Source organism: Molossus molossus, unplaced genomic scaffold, assembly GCF_014108415.1.
Source record: "Molossus molossus isolate mMolMol1 unplaced genomic scaffold, mMolMol1.p scaffold_m16_p_3, whole genome shotgun sequence".
NCBI classification, from domain to species: domain Eukaryota; kingdom Metazoa; phylum Chordata; class Mammalia; order Chiroptera; family Molossidae; genus Molossus; species Molossus molossus.
Genome location: NW_023425366.1, coordinates 33,889,007 through 33,905,593, shown reverse-complemented (window position 1 = coordinate 33,905,593; position 16,587 = coordinate 33,889,007). Strand labels below are relative to the sequence as shown.

At 38.0% G+C, this 16,587-nt stretch overlaps 1 protein-coding gene across 1 annotated transcript in view; it reads right to left on the bottom strand.

Annotated features, from left to right (window-relative positions):
- The window catches only part of NSUN2 (NOP2/Sun RNA methyltransferase 2), a 30,790-nt gene extending 14,699 nt beyond the window's left edge, over positions 1-16,091 (bottom strand). Inside the window, exons 1-9 of the mRNA XM_036280511.1 lie at positions 15,984-16,091; positions 15,719-15,876; positions 14,965-15,069; positions 12,170-12,275; positions 9,479-9,550; positions 8,607-8,691; positions 7,384-7,576; positions 5,510-5,584; positions 4,313-4,443 (exon numbers count right to left, since the gene is read on the bottom strand). Of these exons, the coding sequence (XP_036136404.1) occupies positions 4,313-4,443; positions 5,510-5,584; positions 7,384-7,576; positions 8,607-8,691; positions 9,479-9,550; positions 12,170-12,275; positions 14,965-15,069; positions 15,719-15,876; positions 15,984-16,091 (1,033 nt within the window). The remainder of the gene's footprint in view (positions 1-4,312; positions 4,444-5,509; positions 5,585-7,383; positions 7,577-8,606; positions 8,692-9,478; positions 9,551-12,169; positions 12,276-14,964; positions 15,070-15,718; positions 15,877-15,983) is intronic.
- Positions 16,092-16,587: the final 496 nt, after the last annotated feature.

Genomic DNA, 16,587 nt, shown 5'->3' with positions numbered 1-16,587 from the left:
AGGGATGGAAAAAAAATTTCCAAACAGAAAGAGAAAAAAAGCTGGGGTAGCAATACTCATATCTAATAAACTAGACTTCAAAATGAAGGCCATAATTAGAGACAAAGAAGGTCACTACATAATATTGAAAGGATCTTTCCAACAGAAGGATATAACCTTGGTAAACATATATGCACCCAACATAGGAAGCAACAAAATTCATTAAAAAACTTCTGGAGGACTTCAAAGGATGAATCAACAGCAATACAATCATAGTAGGGGACTTCAACACCCCGCTGACTTCATGGATACATCCTCAAGACAAAAAATTAACAAGGATACAGAGACTAAATGATACACTAGATCAGATGGATTTAATAGATATCTACAGAGAATTACACCCCAATACCACAGAATTCACATTCTTATCAAGTGCACATGGAACATTCTCAAGGATAGACCACATGTTAGGACACAAACTTAAGTCTCTACAAGTTCAAGAAGACTGAAATCATATCAAGCATCTTCTTAGATCACAATGGCATAAAACTAGAAATCAATTACAGCAAAAACATTAAAACACGAGGAGGCTAATATAGCATGTTATTAAACAATGAATGGGTTACTAAGGAGATCAAAGAAGAAATTAAAAACTTCCTGGAAACCAATGAAAATGAACACACAACAACACAAAGTCTATGGGATGCAGCGAAAGCAGTCCTGTGAGGGAAGTTCATAGCACTACAGGCCTACCTCAAAAAACAAGAAAAATTTCTAATTGACTTTCTAACCCTACAACATAAACAATTAGAAAGTAAACAAAAAGAAAAACCCAGAGCAAGTAAAAGGAAAGAAATAGTAAAGGACAGAGTAGAAATAAATGCAATAGAAACTAAAAAACAATTCAAAAGATCAATGAAACAAAGAGCTGGTTCTTTGAAAAGATAAACAAGATTGATGGACCTTTAGCCAGACTCACCAAAAAAGAAAAAGAGAGGACCCAAATAAACAAAATCAGAAACAAAAGAGGAGCAGTAACAATTGACATCACAGAAATACAAAGGATCGTTAAAAAATACTATGAACAATTATATGCCAACAAATTGGACAATCTAGACGAAACGGACAAATTTCTAGAGTCACACAGGCTCCCAAAATTGAACAAGGAAGAGATAGAAAATTTGAACAGATTAATAACAACTAAAGTAAACTGAAGATGCAATCAAGAAACTCATAGCAAACAAAAGCCCAGGCCCAGAAGCCTTCACAGGGTAGTTTTACTAAACATTCATGGAACTGACACCCATTCTCCTCAAACTATTCCAAAAAATTCAAGAACAAGACTTACAAACTCATTTTATGAGGCCAGCATAATCTTAATTCCAAAACTGGATAAAGACACTACAAAGAAAGAAAACTACAGGCCAATATCCCTAATGAACATAGATGCCAAAATACTTAAAATATTCTGGTCAAGGGCACATACCTCAGTTGCAGTTCATTCCCGGCCCTGGTCAGGATCATGCTAGAGGCAACCAGTCGGTGTGTCCCTCTCACATCAATGTTTCTCTCTCTCTCCCTCCCTCCCACTCTATCTAAAGATAAACAGAAAAATATCCTCAGGTGAGGAATTAAAAAAAAAAAGCTATGGTACATATACACAATGGAACACTATGCAGCTGTAAGAAAGAAAGATTTCTTATCCTCTGAGAGGACATGCAGGGACCTGGAGAGTATTATGCTAAGCAAAATAAGTCAATCAGAGAAAGACAAATATCACATGATCTCACCTATTTGTGGAACATAATGAACAAAACAGACCCAGAGACACAGAAGTAGGATATAGACTGACAAACCTCAGAAGAAGGGGGCAAAGGGGAGGGAAGAGATAAACCAAACAGTTTAAATGTATATATGCATAACCAATGGATACAGACAACAGACAACAATGCCAGTATGTGTGGGGGGGGAATCAGCAGAAGGGTTTCAATGGGGGGAAAAGGAGAAACACCTATAACAAAAATAAATAAAAGTATACACTAAATAATAGCAGGTTTCCAGAAAATGATTTTCTCAGTCAAACACTGTCCAAGGCTCAGCATGCCTTCCTGCCAGTATTTGGGTCAGAATCTGCCAACGTTGGCCCAGTGTTAGTAGACTGAATGTTTATCAGCTGCCCTTCCTCCAGCTAAGTCTCTGGATACTTTCAGGTGGGGCACACCCTGTCCAGTCACAAACCCCAGTAACTGTCAAGTACAAAGAAAGCTCAGCAAAGATCTATGCTCCCATGAAGCCATGTCTTCACACAAGATGTCTGTGACCAAGGATTGAGATGAAGTGTCTACAATGTGGTCTGAAACAACATGGATAATGGTGGTTGTGAAAGCAAAATCCAGATTGGAAACCCACCTGCCCAGGAGGGAAATATTCACTGAGTAGGATGCCCAGTTACTTTACTATAAAATCACATCACCCACAGTCCTCTTCACATGCCGTCTGAGATAAAATACCACCAAAACTGTGCAGATTTTGACCACGTAAAAAAAACCACACTCAGATATCACATCTTTCTGTAGACCAATGTAAGTACAACAAAAAATAAAATAAAATAAACACATTAAATTCAGGCCTAAGGGTCCAGCCGGTGTGGCTCAATGGTTGAGCATTGACCCAAGCACCAAAAGGCCACTGGTTCGTTCGATTCCCGATCAGGGCACATGCCCAGGTTGTGGGCCCAATCCCCAGTGGGGGGCATGCAGGAGCCAGCCAATCGATGTTTTCTCTCATCAATGTTTCTTTCTCTCTCCCTCTCCCTTCCTCTCTTAAAAAAAAAAAAATCAATAAAGATAAAAAATAAATGCAGGCCTAAGGACAACAGAAGGGCTGACTACACAGCACAGATCAGCTAGCCACTGAGAATATAAATGGAAGCCCAGAAGGTGTGGATACCACCTCAGGAATGCACATGAGTCTTCAACTTACTTCATAAAAAATGCATGTAGCAAATTTGGTAGCATTCTATTATCAAAATTTGAAATGTCTCATTATTCGCTTTAGGGAGAATATGATGGTAAAGATTATCACTTCATTAAAAATATAAAAAGAAATAATATTTTACATCAAAATGCTATGAAAATTGCTCTTTCAGAACATTTCTGAATGTTCTTACAGCTCTGTTTATAGAGCTGTAAGACCTCACACTCATAGAATGGATACTATCAAAAACAGAAAATAACAAGTGCTGGTGAGGATATGAACAACTGAAACTCTTGTGCACTGGCTGGTAGAATTGTAAAATGGTGCAGCCTCTATGGAAAACAGTATGGTGGGTCCTGAAACAGAATTATCATGTAACCCAGCAATTCCACTTTTGGAAATACACCCCAAAAAACTGAAAGCAGGTCTCCAAGTTATTGTACACCGTGGTCACAGCAGCATTATCATGAGGAAGCAACCCAAGTGTCCATGCACAGACGACTGGATAAACACAACAATGTGGTAAACAAACACAACAATGTGGTAAACAAACAATGGAATATCACTCAGCCTGACAAGGGAAGGAAACTGACATGCCACAACATAGACAAACCTTGAGGACATTATGCTAAATCAAGTAAGCAAATCACAAAAAGACAAATACTGTGATTCCATTCATATGAGATACCTAAACTGGTCAAACTCAGAAAAAAATACAATGGTGGGGAGGGGATAATGGTGAGTTCTTTAATGGGTTCAAAATTTCAGTTTTGCAAGAGGAAGAACTCTGGAGATTGGCTACATAACACTACTGAACTGCATATTTAAATATAATTAAAATGGCAAATATTAAGTTATGTGAGCTTTACCACAATTATACTGGTAGGCTCTGACATAATTGTTCACACTTGGATAAACAAAATAGGCAAAGCTCTCATAATTCATGAAAAACAACAGATCCATTATATAAGCTTATTTCCTATTACAAATATCTCATTTTAGGGTCTACAGGCTAATAATATAAGCAAATGCCCAGGAATACATCAGCAATTTTCAACCTTTTTCATTTCATGGCACACACAAGACTAATTACTAAAATTCTGCAGCACATGAAAAAATGTTATTTTTTGCCAATCTGACAAAAAAGTAGGTATAATTTTGATTCATTCACACTGGATGGCTATTGTGTTGGCTGTATTCATTTTTATTTGACAACCTAAGGGAAAAAAGCTGATATAATCAGGTGTTGCATGTTTTAAAAATTCTTGCAGCACACTGCTTGAAAATCATTGCACTTATAGCAATAAAGTTTTGAAAAGTACATACTTTTATTAACAGGCTCATCCAGCATGCTTACCTTCACTTTTTTCCAATAAAGATGCTATGACTGCTTCATCTTCAATGGGGTTCAGTGAACACGTAGAATACACCATCCTACCACCTTCCACTAGCTGTTCAGCACCCCGGGTAGCAATCCGCAGCTGTAAGCTAAGCATTAGATATACTAAGTTACTCTGAGACTGAACACAGCCAGACAGCACATTCTTTATAAGCACCCATAATGTCACGTATTTATTATAAGTTTTTATGACAGACTTACAATAAAACACAAAATACTCTAAGTAAAATAAATAATCCCCATAAAAAAACCTTTAAGGTTCTAAGTAAAGTTAGAATAAACCTAGAAAAGATGTTTCGTGTAAATAAACAAAGCACCCACTGATATAAACACTGGTTTGGCTATTCTGTGTACCTTTCTGAGCACATGAACAAGCGAAGCATAAAGTGATTAACAACTGAATTCAACATATTAGACAAATTCTAATATTAAAAAGCCTCCATGCTCATATAAATATTTGCTTTTTCTATGAATCTGTACCCTTTAGTAAATTTCAATTCTAATGCTTATTTCACAATGGTATTTAACAGAGAAACAAAAGCTTATGCTGAAGTTGTTAATATTCATTAACACAGACCATCCACTGTTCTACATTTAAGAATGTATCATTTTAATGTTAAATAAAAAACACAAACTTCTACAGACTGTACAATCAAAACAGGTACTTAAAATCCATAGGCACAGAAAATTATAATACACTAAACATGAGAGAAGTTATTTTTAAGGTATAAAATTCTTTTTCCTTTTACGAATTCTCCAAGTTTTTTCAAGATAATCAAAAAAACATTTCTGAGATCAAAACATTAAACAAAATAACACAAAAGAACAGAAAATAGACAGGAAAAATACTGGTAAGACAGTAAGGTAGTCATTTCATTAAAATAAAAAATTTGAAATGTTACAGAAAATTCTTATAAAATGCATTTTTAACAAATGTATACCTGAAATGTGTACAATCTTCAGTTTACTACTCTTTAAGATTTTAAAAGCAACTACTTCTGATACATAAGCAAACTCCCATGAAGGTGGCCATCATTAACACTCAGATGCTTACTTGGAGTAAATCAGATCTGGGTACCCAGTTAAGTGATTCAACAATTAATCTCAGCCAATCGATTTGTCCAACAATCCTGCCTATTACAAAGTTTTACTTACCCATGTAGCTGCAAGCTATTTAAAGTGGTCCACTTTTTCCAAACATCAATGTTTTTTCTCATAGTGCCATCTCCACTAGAAAGATATTTAAGAACTTAAAACTCTACAGACAGATGATTTGTTTAACAAGTATGTTAAATTCAAGCTAACTTACAAAACAGGTATTATTATTATAAATACCAATTAGAAAACAATCTAAATTCTTATAAACTACAATCAACTTTCCATTTCTGTTTTGCAGACAATCTAGTACATTAAACTCTTTAATTATACTTCAATTTTAATTCAATAAGGAAATAAAAGATTTGAAAATGAAACCTTTTAAAACTTAGAGACAGTAATCTGCTTCAAGAGAAATACTAGCAAAACTAATTAATTTTCAGTCCTAGGACAGACAGAATCAGGAATGCATATAAGATATTTTGATCCTGCTACTTAGAAATTTGATTAATCAACAGTAAAATTTTAATCAGAATTACATGAACAATGATAAACTTACACTCATAAAGGACTTGCCACAGCAAATTTAATTAAGCCAATTTAATTTCTTTACCAAGATTTTTCTATGTATCAGTCAGACATTTTGGATTCTCTACTTTTACTAAACAGAAATTATTGCCACATAAATTTTATAATACAGACTTAATTCATTAATCTTTCTGTCCCCGTCTGATTTTATCTACCCAGGTTTTCTGAGGTAATTCCTGCACCTGCTGCTTTCTCTGCAGTTTAATTTTTCTTGGTAGTCTAGTCACATGTCGTTGAGGTACTGAGTCTGCAGGATGGAAATGGCCTATAAGATATAATGGCTTTAAAATGACATCCCTCACTTGTATGATGGTGGCTTAAAAATCTGCCATAATTTTAGGAATTTTTTTCAGCTCACAACTTAGTGTTCATAAGGTCGCTTCATTCTCATTTATTGATATAAGAAATGAGTTAGACTTCTGATCCAAAGAACAGGGGTAGGAAAACAGCCGATCCAAAGGCAAATTAAAAAATTGAAACCTAGAAAAAAATGCATTTCTCATGACCAATTTTAAATTTTACTTTAAAGGGGAATTTTTCCAGGTATTTAAAAATCAACCATATCTGCTACTACCAGCAGTAAATCTGCCACTTGTTTAAACAAAAATAAGATGAATTTAATACTGATGCATCGTAAACATTGTTTAGTGCTAACAAAGTTTTGTGGCAGTTTTTGTACTCTAGTCTCAATAAATCACGTGTTCAGAAGCTATTTAAACCCTTGTTATCATTGCTTATGTCACTCTCTCTGAGAACTTAATGGTCATCATTAGTTTGATTTCTTTCTTTTCAGGACAACTCAGTTATGCAGTTATGCTATAAAATTATCTTAAAGGTAAACTCTAAAAATCTAAAATTTACTTGTAAGATGTGAAGAAAAGTACGTAAACAAATACAGTAAAATGAGTTTCTTAAAAGTTTGAACTCCTAATTTCACTGTGCTAAACAAATAAGACTCAAAATAAAAAACAGATGTTTTTATTTGACGACTGTTTTACATACTCACTAAAGTACAAACATAAACATTTGGATGAACAAATCACTCCAAGTGACCACACTCTGAAATGCATGTGTTTACGATGCTTTTTTCCTCTCAGGTATTTTCTTTCCATCTGTTTTAGACTATCAAAACCACCTCTTTCTTTTACCTGTGTGTAACATGCTCAGTCTCCTGTATTACTAAAATTTTGCCTTGTCTTCTAATTTAGGTCACAATGTTTCTTATACCAGCTACCACAAGAATCATATGTACAACTGTGTGTTCATGTGCAGCTTCATTTTAGTGTATATGTGACTTATTTCCTTAGTAAATTTGGGACTTTCTGGCTTCCTGATAATATATATACCTGCAAGGGACGTCACATAGAATGCGATCGTAGAAGAGAACCTCTTTCCTTCCATTCACGTCTATCATGAGTCTTGGTATGCAGGATGCATCGTGGTTGACCACCATAATGCAGGGACTGCTCAACCTTTTGGCCTGATGAACAAGCAGATAGCAGCGCTTGTTGTCCACATCATTAGCAATGACAAATCCCTCTGGGAACATAAAATTGTAGTGTTGGGTGACATGCAGCACATGTAAATTCCTGAAATACATAACCTATAGGCTGGCAGGTGAGAAGCAAGGATCCACCAAACTTAAGTCCTGAGTGAAAGACTGAGTGAAAGACTGGCTAGGACTACGTAAGTGGTCCAAAAAAATAAACCCAGTGCCTTAGCATGGATTTCATGGTCACTTAAAATGTCCTGACTTCAGATTCATTTGCTCGACGATTATTCACTTTGTGCCAAAAATGTCTTTTCTATTAGTAACTATTAATTAAAAAGGAGGGTGAGGGAAGAGAAAATATAGAAACAGACTCACCTGACAAGTGTTTAAAATATGGTGATTGTGCTGGGGCCCTACCCTAGACTCTGTGGATCAGATTTTTTTGGTGGGGTCTCATGCTCCTGAATGTTTAGGCTGTTCCCAGGGAGGTTCTGAGCTGTACTATAGCTGAGAACCTGGGGGAAAGTTCCCTGGGTGCCACTTCCTCTCACTTGTTTCTCTCTTATCCCCAGCAAAAGGGCAAATATGCCTAATAACATCTTATAGTCAATACTGCTCTCTTTCTTAAAGGAAGTAGGAGATAAAGGTACATAAAAATATAAAAAGAGTAACAAACACTATGAACAGTATTTTCACATCTTTATAAAATCCCTATAAAGCAGCATGAGTGATATTATAACAGCTGCCATTTTCTGAGCACTTTGTAATCTTGTATCACACCCCCAAGTTCAGAACTGATGGCTCATTTTATACATGATGTCTAAGTAACATCACCTGACTCGCCTTGTAAACGGTGGTGGAATTGGAAGCTCGGGGGTCAGACAACAGCTCTTAACATAATTCTACACTGAAGGCCCCCTTCCTACACAGTACGTGCTGATTTGAGAACTAATGACAGTGATGTGCAAAATGTCCAGTTCAACTTTCAGGGAGGCTTAAGGCAATGTTGTAACTTTTTCCTGTCTACAACCCACCAAAGTAGCATTTGTACCTCCAAACCACCTGTCCAGCACATACCTGGAAAAGGGACATTCATGTCGGCATGCAGCATTTCAATTAACTGTGTTGTCTTTGATCCGGGAGCTGCACACATATCTAAGATCTATTAAAAAAGCAAAAAAATGTTTGAGACTTTTAAGAAATTAAACATTCTACATATGATTTAAAATAATTCGAGTCATTCTACTATTTTGATTTCTATTCCAAGACCTAAACATATTTCTTTATAGAATGAATCTACAACGTGATATATTTAACTGATAGGGATCTCCTGATATAGAATGCCCCCAAATCACAGTGATAAAGATACTCTCTCCACAGGGGACGGGAACAGAAAACACCACAAACCAGTAAAAGCATTACATTTAGGGATGAATAAAGATACTAAATGCAAGAAGCACTATAACACACTGCTAAGAACAGAGCTACCTGGGCTCAAATCCCAGCTCAGCCAACGACTAGTCCTGTGACCTTGGGCCAGTTACTTCAACTTTTCCTTGTCTGCTTTTCCTCATCTGGAAAAATGGGGACAATGGTAGCATCTACCCTCACAGGGATGCATGGATAATAAAATTAATTAATTCATAAAAAGAGTGCAGAACAATGCTCAGCATATAACAACCTCTCAATAAGATTTAGTCATTCAAGACCGCTGAAGATAATCTTTATAGTAAATAAACAAGCTTTTAAAAGGAATCAATAGTTAAGTAATTTGTAAAAATTAAATAGGACAAAATGCAAAAGAGAACCTAAAAGAAATATATTACTTTCTACTTTATCTAAAGTGAAAAAAAAAATTCATTATATTAAGAAAAAAAGGTCTCAACACAAAAGAGCAGCACAAACACAGACAGCAGCCTGCCTGCAATTTTCTATATAATACACAATACCTTATGGTGAGGGTGAGCATTAAGCAACAGTGGTGGGATCATACTAACAGCTTCTTGACGACTGATATTTCCCTTGGAAAATAAAAAGTTTAAAAAGTCAGCAACGACATTAAAAAAGGCAGAAAATTTCAATACTGGAAATTCAAAATTTCAAATGCAACAGAAAAAGACCGTATAATCAATCATACATGGAACAAGAGTTAGTATTACACAAACATTAAATAAGGACAGATTTTCATACTAGTACATAAATGGCTGCTACCTAAAGGCCAAGTAAGGATGAATATTAATACCAAAACTTACCATTAGGAAAATACTCCATTTTAAAATTTCATAAAATTAGGGGGATTTTAAGCTTACATAGTACCCACTCCCCATCTTCAGAATATCTGGAAGCTGGATGAGCATGTCTCAAAGGCAGACAATGCCACTGAAATACCTTCAGCAACAGGAGCAATTGAAGGGAGCACAGGACAAAGTCAATGTTAGCAAGTTTTTCCTCTCTTAGCTAAAATTGTAACTTCTACATCTCAGTCCCCGTTTTGAGTAACAGCACGTCTGCTTTATATTCCTGAGAACTGCCTCTCAGGAAAATGAAAACATCAATCACTGTTTCTCTCTTTCCTTTCCCAAGATAAATTATCTAAGATTCCTCACTAAATCATCTATCTTCAAGATCATCACTAGTGGGCCAGGGCATCTGTTAAGATGTACGACTGTCCTGATTCAAATATAATTTTCTTGATGAAGTCCAGCACTTGCCTCGATCACAACTCTATCATAACAACCTTTAGAATGAATGCTTAAAATAGGGGAAAGGGGGCTATAAAATATCAGCTACCAGGATGCTTCTGCTCCATTATAACAAGGGTCTTTTGCACAGCCATCACTCTTTTCTTTTTTAATTCCTCACCCAAAGATTTTTTTCTATTTATCATCAGATAGAGTGGAAAGGGGAGAGAGAGAGAGAAACATCAATGTGATAGAGCCACATCGACTGGTTGCCTACCACACAACCCAACCAGGGCCGGGGAGCCATCACTCATCTTAAACATATGCATTTGCCTGTCAGCATTGAGATCCAGGCTTGTACACTCACATCTGCTAATTTTCACCTTACGAGTTTTGGGCTAGCAATGAGTCTGTGAAGACTGAATCTTGACTGACTCACTAGGCACACCAACTTCAAGCACTGGAGTGGGGATGGGAATCATGGACCCTTGACTACAGAAATCCTGGCAATTAGTCTTGATCCATAAACAACAGCCTGATGAGATTTTACAACCAGCTTTAAATAACTAAGAGTATGTCATCCTGCTGAATTCTGCTCAAAAACTGGACTGTTTCCCTATGATATATGCTATTGACACTAACTAAACGCCCATCTCCTCCACCTTTCAAAGCTACCAAAATAATGGTTCTTTACAACCTACCCAACCGTGTATCACTCCACTCCCCAAGTCCCCACAAACCCTCTGCTCTGTCATAACATGCTATCTAACAGTTTTCTCATCTTTATCTGACCTTGCACCTCAATCGAAGCCAAGTCAAAGAATCCTTCCTAGTACTGGCCCAAGTACAGAATCAGGAATGAGGCAACACTCAGTTCTGTGTATCTAACTATTAGAGGATGGGGTGGGCTGGAAAGCCAGGCAAACAGGAGCCAAGTTAACCCGGTTACCTAAATGAGCAGAAACCCACAATGGTAAGAAACAGCTGTGGGTCAAGTAGAAGTTAGAACTGGGTGAGGTGAAGTGAAGTGTTTCTAAATTGGTTGTGACTACAGGGAAAAAACACGGGAATCGCATTAACTCTGTTAAGAGAATACAAAAGAGAGAAAAAGAAGTAACATCATCTGTTGACACACAAGTTTCTTTGGCTAGAAGATTAGAAAATAGGAAGGGGGAACTTCTTATTGAAAATGTGCAACTAAAGAATTCCCCCAAAAAGGGGGTAGGGGGGAATGGCAAAGCTTATAATATCCAAACTTTATGGGCATTTATTTAATCATGTATTGTGTGAGAAAATAGCTACTTTCTTGGAAAAAGTTTGGTGTTAAAGGGTGAAAAGTTCAGTAACCATGATGATAAATGTTCACTGTAATCAGGAATCTGGAATGACCAAGAAACCAAGAGTGAAAATGGTGACATTTTAGGCGAACCAAAGTTGTCCTACTTAGGTGTTTTTTGTTTTTGTTCTTTTTGTATGAACATACATTTGTTATGGCAAAGGTATAGTATAGATAGAAATAAGAAAAAACAGAAGTGATTTAAAAAGTTAAGTTTAAAGTCTCACTTTTAGTAAAATAAGTAACATAGCCATAAAAACACATTACTTCCTCAGAATAAGCACCTGGAACATGAACCTAAGGAGAGAATAGACCAAGTGGTTGTCTCCTGAATGACATGCTATAGAGCAGAGTGCTGTGTGTACCCCAGTTCTGCAGCCACCCAAACCCAGGAGTAGCAAGACACAATCCAGCTGACAACTATGATGAAATCCCTATTGAAGTTCATGGTTAGTGCAACCAAACAACAGTTATAGAATCAGATTATAGGTGGAACATACAGTCAGAAGGTCTTTCCTGCATGCTTTATCTACTTGATCATTTCCATGGTTAAAACAGAACTAGAACACTAATGTGCATTTAAAACTTTAAGGAAACCAACAAGTCTAAAGAACTCTACTCACAGATTCAGTTTCGCTAACCAGAAACTGGTGAAACTTTTCCAATTGCGGAGACTTTCTCAAGATTTTTCGGCTTAAATTTGTGTGCCAGGCAAGTTCTTCAGGATACCTGACCAAAAAGAAAGTAAAATATTTATGGATTATATATATTAAAGTGCTCTCATAACTTCTTGCTTATCCAGGTAATATAGCAAACAAGACACCAAATTTTGTTCTGCTTGCTCATCCATGATCCTTTCTAATACCTAAACCAGCCAACACTGCTCCTGGGACACAGGAGCTTGGTTCTAACTGTATCATGGTCCAGGCAGAAACAGGACAGCCTAGGGGGTCACAAGAGATGCACCCATGTGGTATCACAGTAAAACAATAATGATGAACGTTTCAGATTTGATGAAAAAGTGGAAACTCCTCTGCTCTTCCCAATAAATAACAAATTTCTTAAAAGTGCAGATCACACAGAAATCAAAATAATGTGGTAGAGCAGGTATCAAAATGTTTTGACAAACATTTGACTACAATTTTATTTACTACATTTTTTGCTATTTCTAAAACAAGCCTGTCCAATAACGTACTGAAATGTTTTACATGTAAAAAACCTTGGAAATCAATGCATTAATTTGTGCTCCTAGCTTATTTACTCAGATCTTACAATGAGCATCGCTATAAATATGTATATTTGAACTTTCTATAAATGATGATACTGCTGATCAGTTGTATTTTTTAACTTGGCTTGCACCAGACCACTGATCTCCAATTGCACAATCCAGTACACTGATGACACACAGAGCCATGTTCAATTAACCCAATGCCATCCTAAGCATAACACGGTATTCTGTGATAAAATCTTACTTCAGCTTTAGCACTTTTATCAAGTCTTAGACGTAATAATGAGCTCAATTTAACAATGCAAGGTCACAGTGTTCCCATGTGTCAAACTGAAGCTCAAGTAACAGCCATGAAAATGAAACCAGAAAGTATGAAAAACAATACTTTTGACGTCTTTGAATTTGTGAGTGATTATTTGACAGAAACAACCTCAGGCGTTAAGATTTTTTTTTTTCTTTATTTCTTTTACAGAGAAGAAGGGAAAGGGAGAGAGAGACAGAAACATCGATGAGAGAGAATATCGACTGGCGGCCTCCTGCATGCCCCCACTGGGGAATGGGCCTACAACCTGGGCATATGTTCTGACTGGGACTCAAACTGGTGACCTCTTGGTGCATGGGTCGATGTTCAACCCCCACACTGGCCAGGCTCAAGTGTTAAGATTTTAAGACACTGCTCTATAGGCACTACACAAGATCCATCTGAAAAGTTCTCTCTACCAAATAACAAAGTTAAAAGTTAAGCTGAATCTGCCCACATCCACCCTCCAAATGTCCCCCATGTTTTGGTTCAATCTCTTATGACTGTTTCCTTGTTCAATACTCAACCTGTTTCAAAAATGTAGTATCAAAACACAATCATACTCGGGCTGGTTTGGCTCAGTAGTTGAGCGTCAATCCATGCACCAAGAGGCTGCCAGTTCGATTCCCAGTCAGGACACATGCCCAGGTTGTGGTCCCGATCCCCAGTGGGGGGCATGCAGGAGACAGCCAATCGATGTTCTCTCTCATCGATGTTTCTATTTCTCTCTACCTCTCCCTTCCTCTCTCCCTAAAAATCAATAAAGAAAAAATTTAGAAAACAAACAACCACAGTCATATCTACCATACAATTGAAAAAAGACTTTAGTTTTACATACTCCATTTGGCCTTATTAGAGGTGAAATGCTAGGGATACACTCAAATTTGGCGTTAGCTGTAGTACTCTGCAAAATCTGCATTCCCTTGCAAACTTTATAAGGTTGAACAGTTAAACGTCTACTTTGATATAATTTCTGGCAACAATGAAATCCTATGCGATCAATGGAAAACAATGTGTTACCATATTACCAAATAACCAAAATCATTAATTTGAATTCTGCATGCCATTACTTATCAAATACAGATAAGCAGTCTGGAATATAACTTGGGCAAATAGTTCTGTATGTGCCTTAATATGTTTATTTCTAATAAATAAAATGTAAATTTATTATAATGAGACTAAAATTCTACTCTAAGTAACTAAGATTGTGAAAGCTATTAATCAAATGAAGAACTATATTTAAAAACATTCAAATAATACAGAAAAATTGGATGTTAAATAAAAAATATATTTCTAATATACACATTTAGAAACAACCTTTTTGAGCCAACAAATATTTATTAAAATCCTAGTAAATTTTAACATCAAATAATCTCAAAGACCTATATTTAATTTTCAGTTATGTAATTCAAATTTAGCTCAAGTCTTGAAAGTCCTATCTGTAAACTCGTCATGTCTTTTGAGGATAAATTAAAAGTACCACTCTCAGCTTTATACTGCAAAAATTCTTAAGGGGGGGAAAATCTCTGTAAATATATACAACATCCATGATAAATAATCTTCAATCCACACAGTAAAATGAACAAAAAGAATGACAAGGTGTGTTCTCTACAAACAACTGTCTAAATAAGACTTTTATAAGAACATTTTAGGATAATTCCTTACAGTTCTGAATCAAAAGTAAGAAAAAAAAAATGTCCAGAAAACAGGGTTTTCACAAACTTTCCTAATTATTATTCCAGTGTAAAGTAATGATTAGAAGCACTGAGTAAAAAACATGAGGATGTCTCAGAATTATGTACAGGTTCTTTCATGCTAATAGCAAATGCGTTACCAAGAGGTATATTCAAGTGACAAAGATTAAAATCTCAGAGCCTTGTTGTACCTACCAACTCAGGGGTTGTGGAACTTCAACTTTCTGACCATCCACTTCCAGGTCCTCCAATTCCTTGAAATACTTGCTCTTTAAGCAATGCAGAATCTCTTTTGCGTGGCTATTTAAAAAAAAAAATAAGCAAGTTTCAAACCAACCTGACAGGCTAATTTAATACAGTTTATCTTTTCATAAATTTAAGATTACAAGTGATTTGAAACTAAAAACTACCTGTGCATGAAGAGAAACTATTCTTTGACCACTGCCTTTTTACTCTATTCCTTCAAAACTTAAACAATACTGTTTAATCACTAATAGATGGTAAATTAAATGCAATACTACTACATTCCTTCCCTCTTAAATATTCCTACAGTTCAGTGTTTACTTGCAATTTATCTTGGAAAGATATAACTACAAACATATCAAAAGAGAGAGAACCAGAAGCTTTACCCAAACTCGGTAATGTCAGAAATGCTCACGTGTTCCAAGGGGTAGGCATCCTCAGCGAACGAATCCCCAGGGGCCCACTCTTTCTCGGGCAGCATTTTCGTTTCTTATTCTAGCCTCCCATCTCCTAATGCCTCCTTGACCTATTCCACTGGACCCCGTGCTCCCTCCTCGATGCTTCCAGACTCGAGGGTCTACACCGCTGACACGCAGCGGTTCTCTAGCGCTGTGACACTTCCCAGGGGAAACACTCTCGTTTTAAAATGTTAACCTTAGGCATCCCAACGCCAACTCTCGAGAAAAATAAACGCACAGTCCCTTACCTTTTGTAGCCAGTAATTCTTAAAGTGGCCGGGAGGGGCTCCCTGAGCGCTTCCATGAACTGGTCCCATTCGCCCTCTGGTACAATTTTGAGCTCCTGGTAGTAGTGCTCGAAGAGCTTGTTCTCCTTGACGATCTCGGGGTACCCGCCTTCCCAGCCCTGAGGAACAAAAAAGAAATCTACTCAGGGCTCAAAAAGCCGCCCCCTGGTCTTGAGGTCTGGGAGGCCCACGTGGGGCGCCGGACTGCCCTTGCCCCGGCTCCTACCGCGTCATTACGCTTCCCGCTGCCCTCGGCGCCGACCTCCGCGTCCTCTGGCCGCCGGCGTTGCTGCTGCTGCTGCTGGAGCCGCCGGCTCCGCGCCCGCCGCCCCATGGCCCACGCGGTCGCGCACGCCACCCGCACCCACAGACCTGCCACCTTGGGCTGCGCGCACTTCCGGGCTGCAGCACGAGGCCCCCGCAGGCCCGCGCCTCCGCCTCTCCCGGGCCTGCGGGAAAGTTCAATAAGTACGTGAAAAGCACTGCGACACGTACTCCCAGAAAACAACGAGCGAAGGGATCCGCTGATAGCCTGAGTGCGTAAGTGGCAAAAGAAAGCAGCCCTAAAGGCGTCTCTGCGTCAAGTGCCCGGGTTCCCCAAGTGGCCTCAGGCAGCTCCGTGGACAACCCGAGGTCGCGTGTGCGCAGAGCGGCGATCCGCCGCGTAGGTGGAGCCGACGGCCTACAGGCCCGCCTCCCGCTCCGCCCCCGGCGCACGGCGCGCGCGCCGGTGACTGGTCCAGCTCCCGCAAGCGGCGCACCCACCGCTTCAGAACCACACAGCAGCGGATCGCAGCTTGGGCGTCGGCGGCCCACGCGGGCTTCAGGTA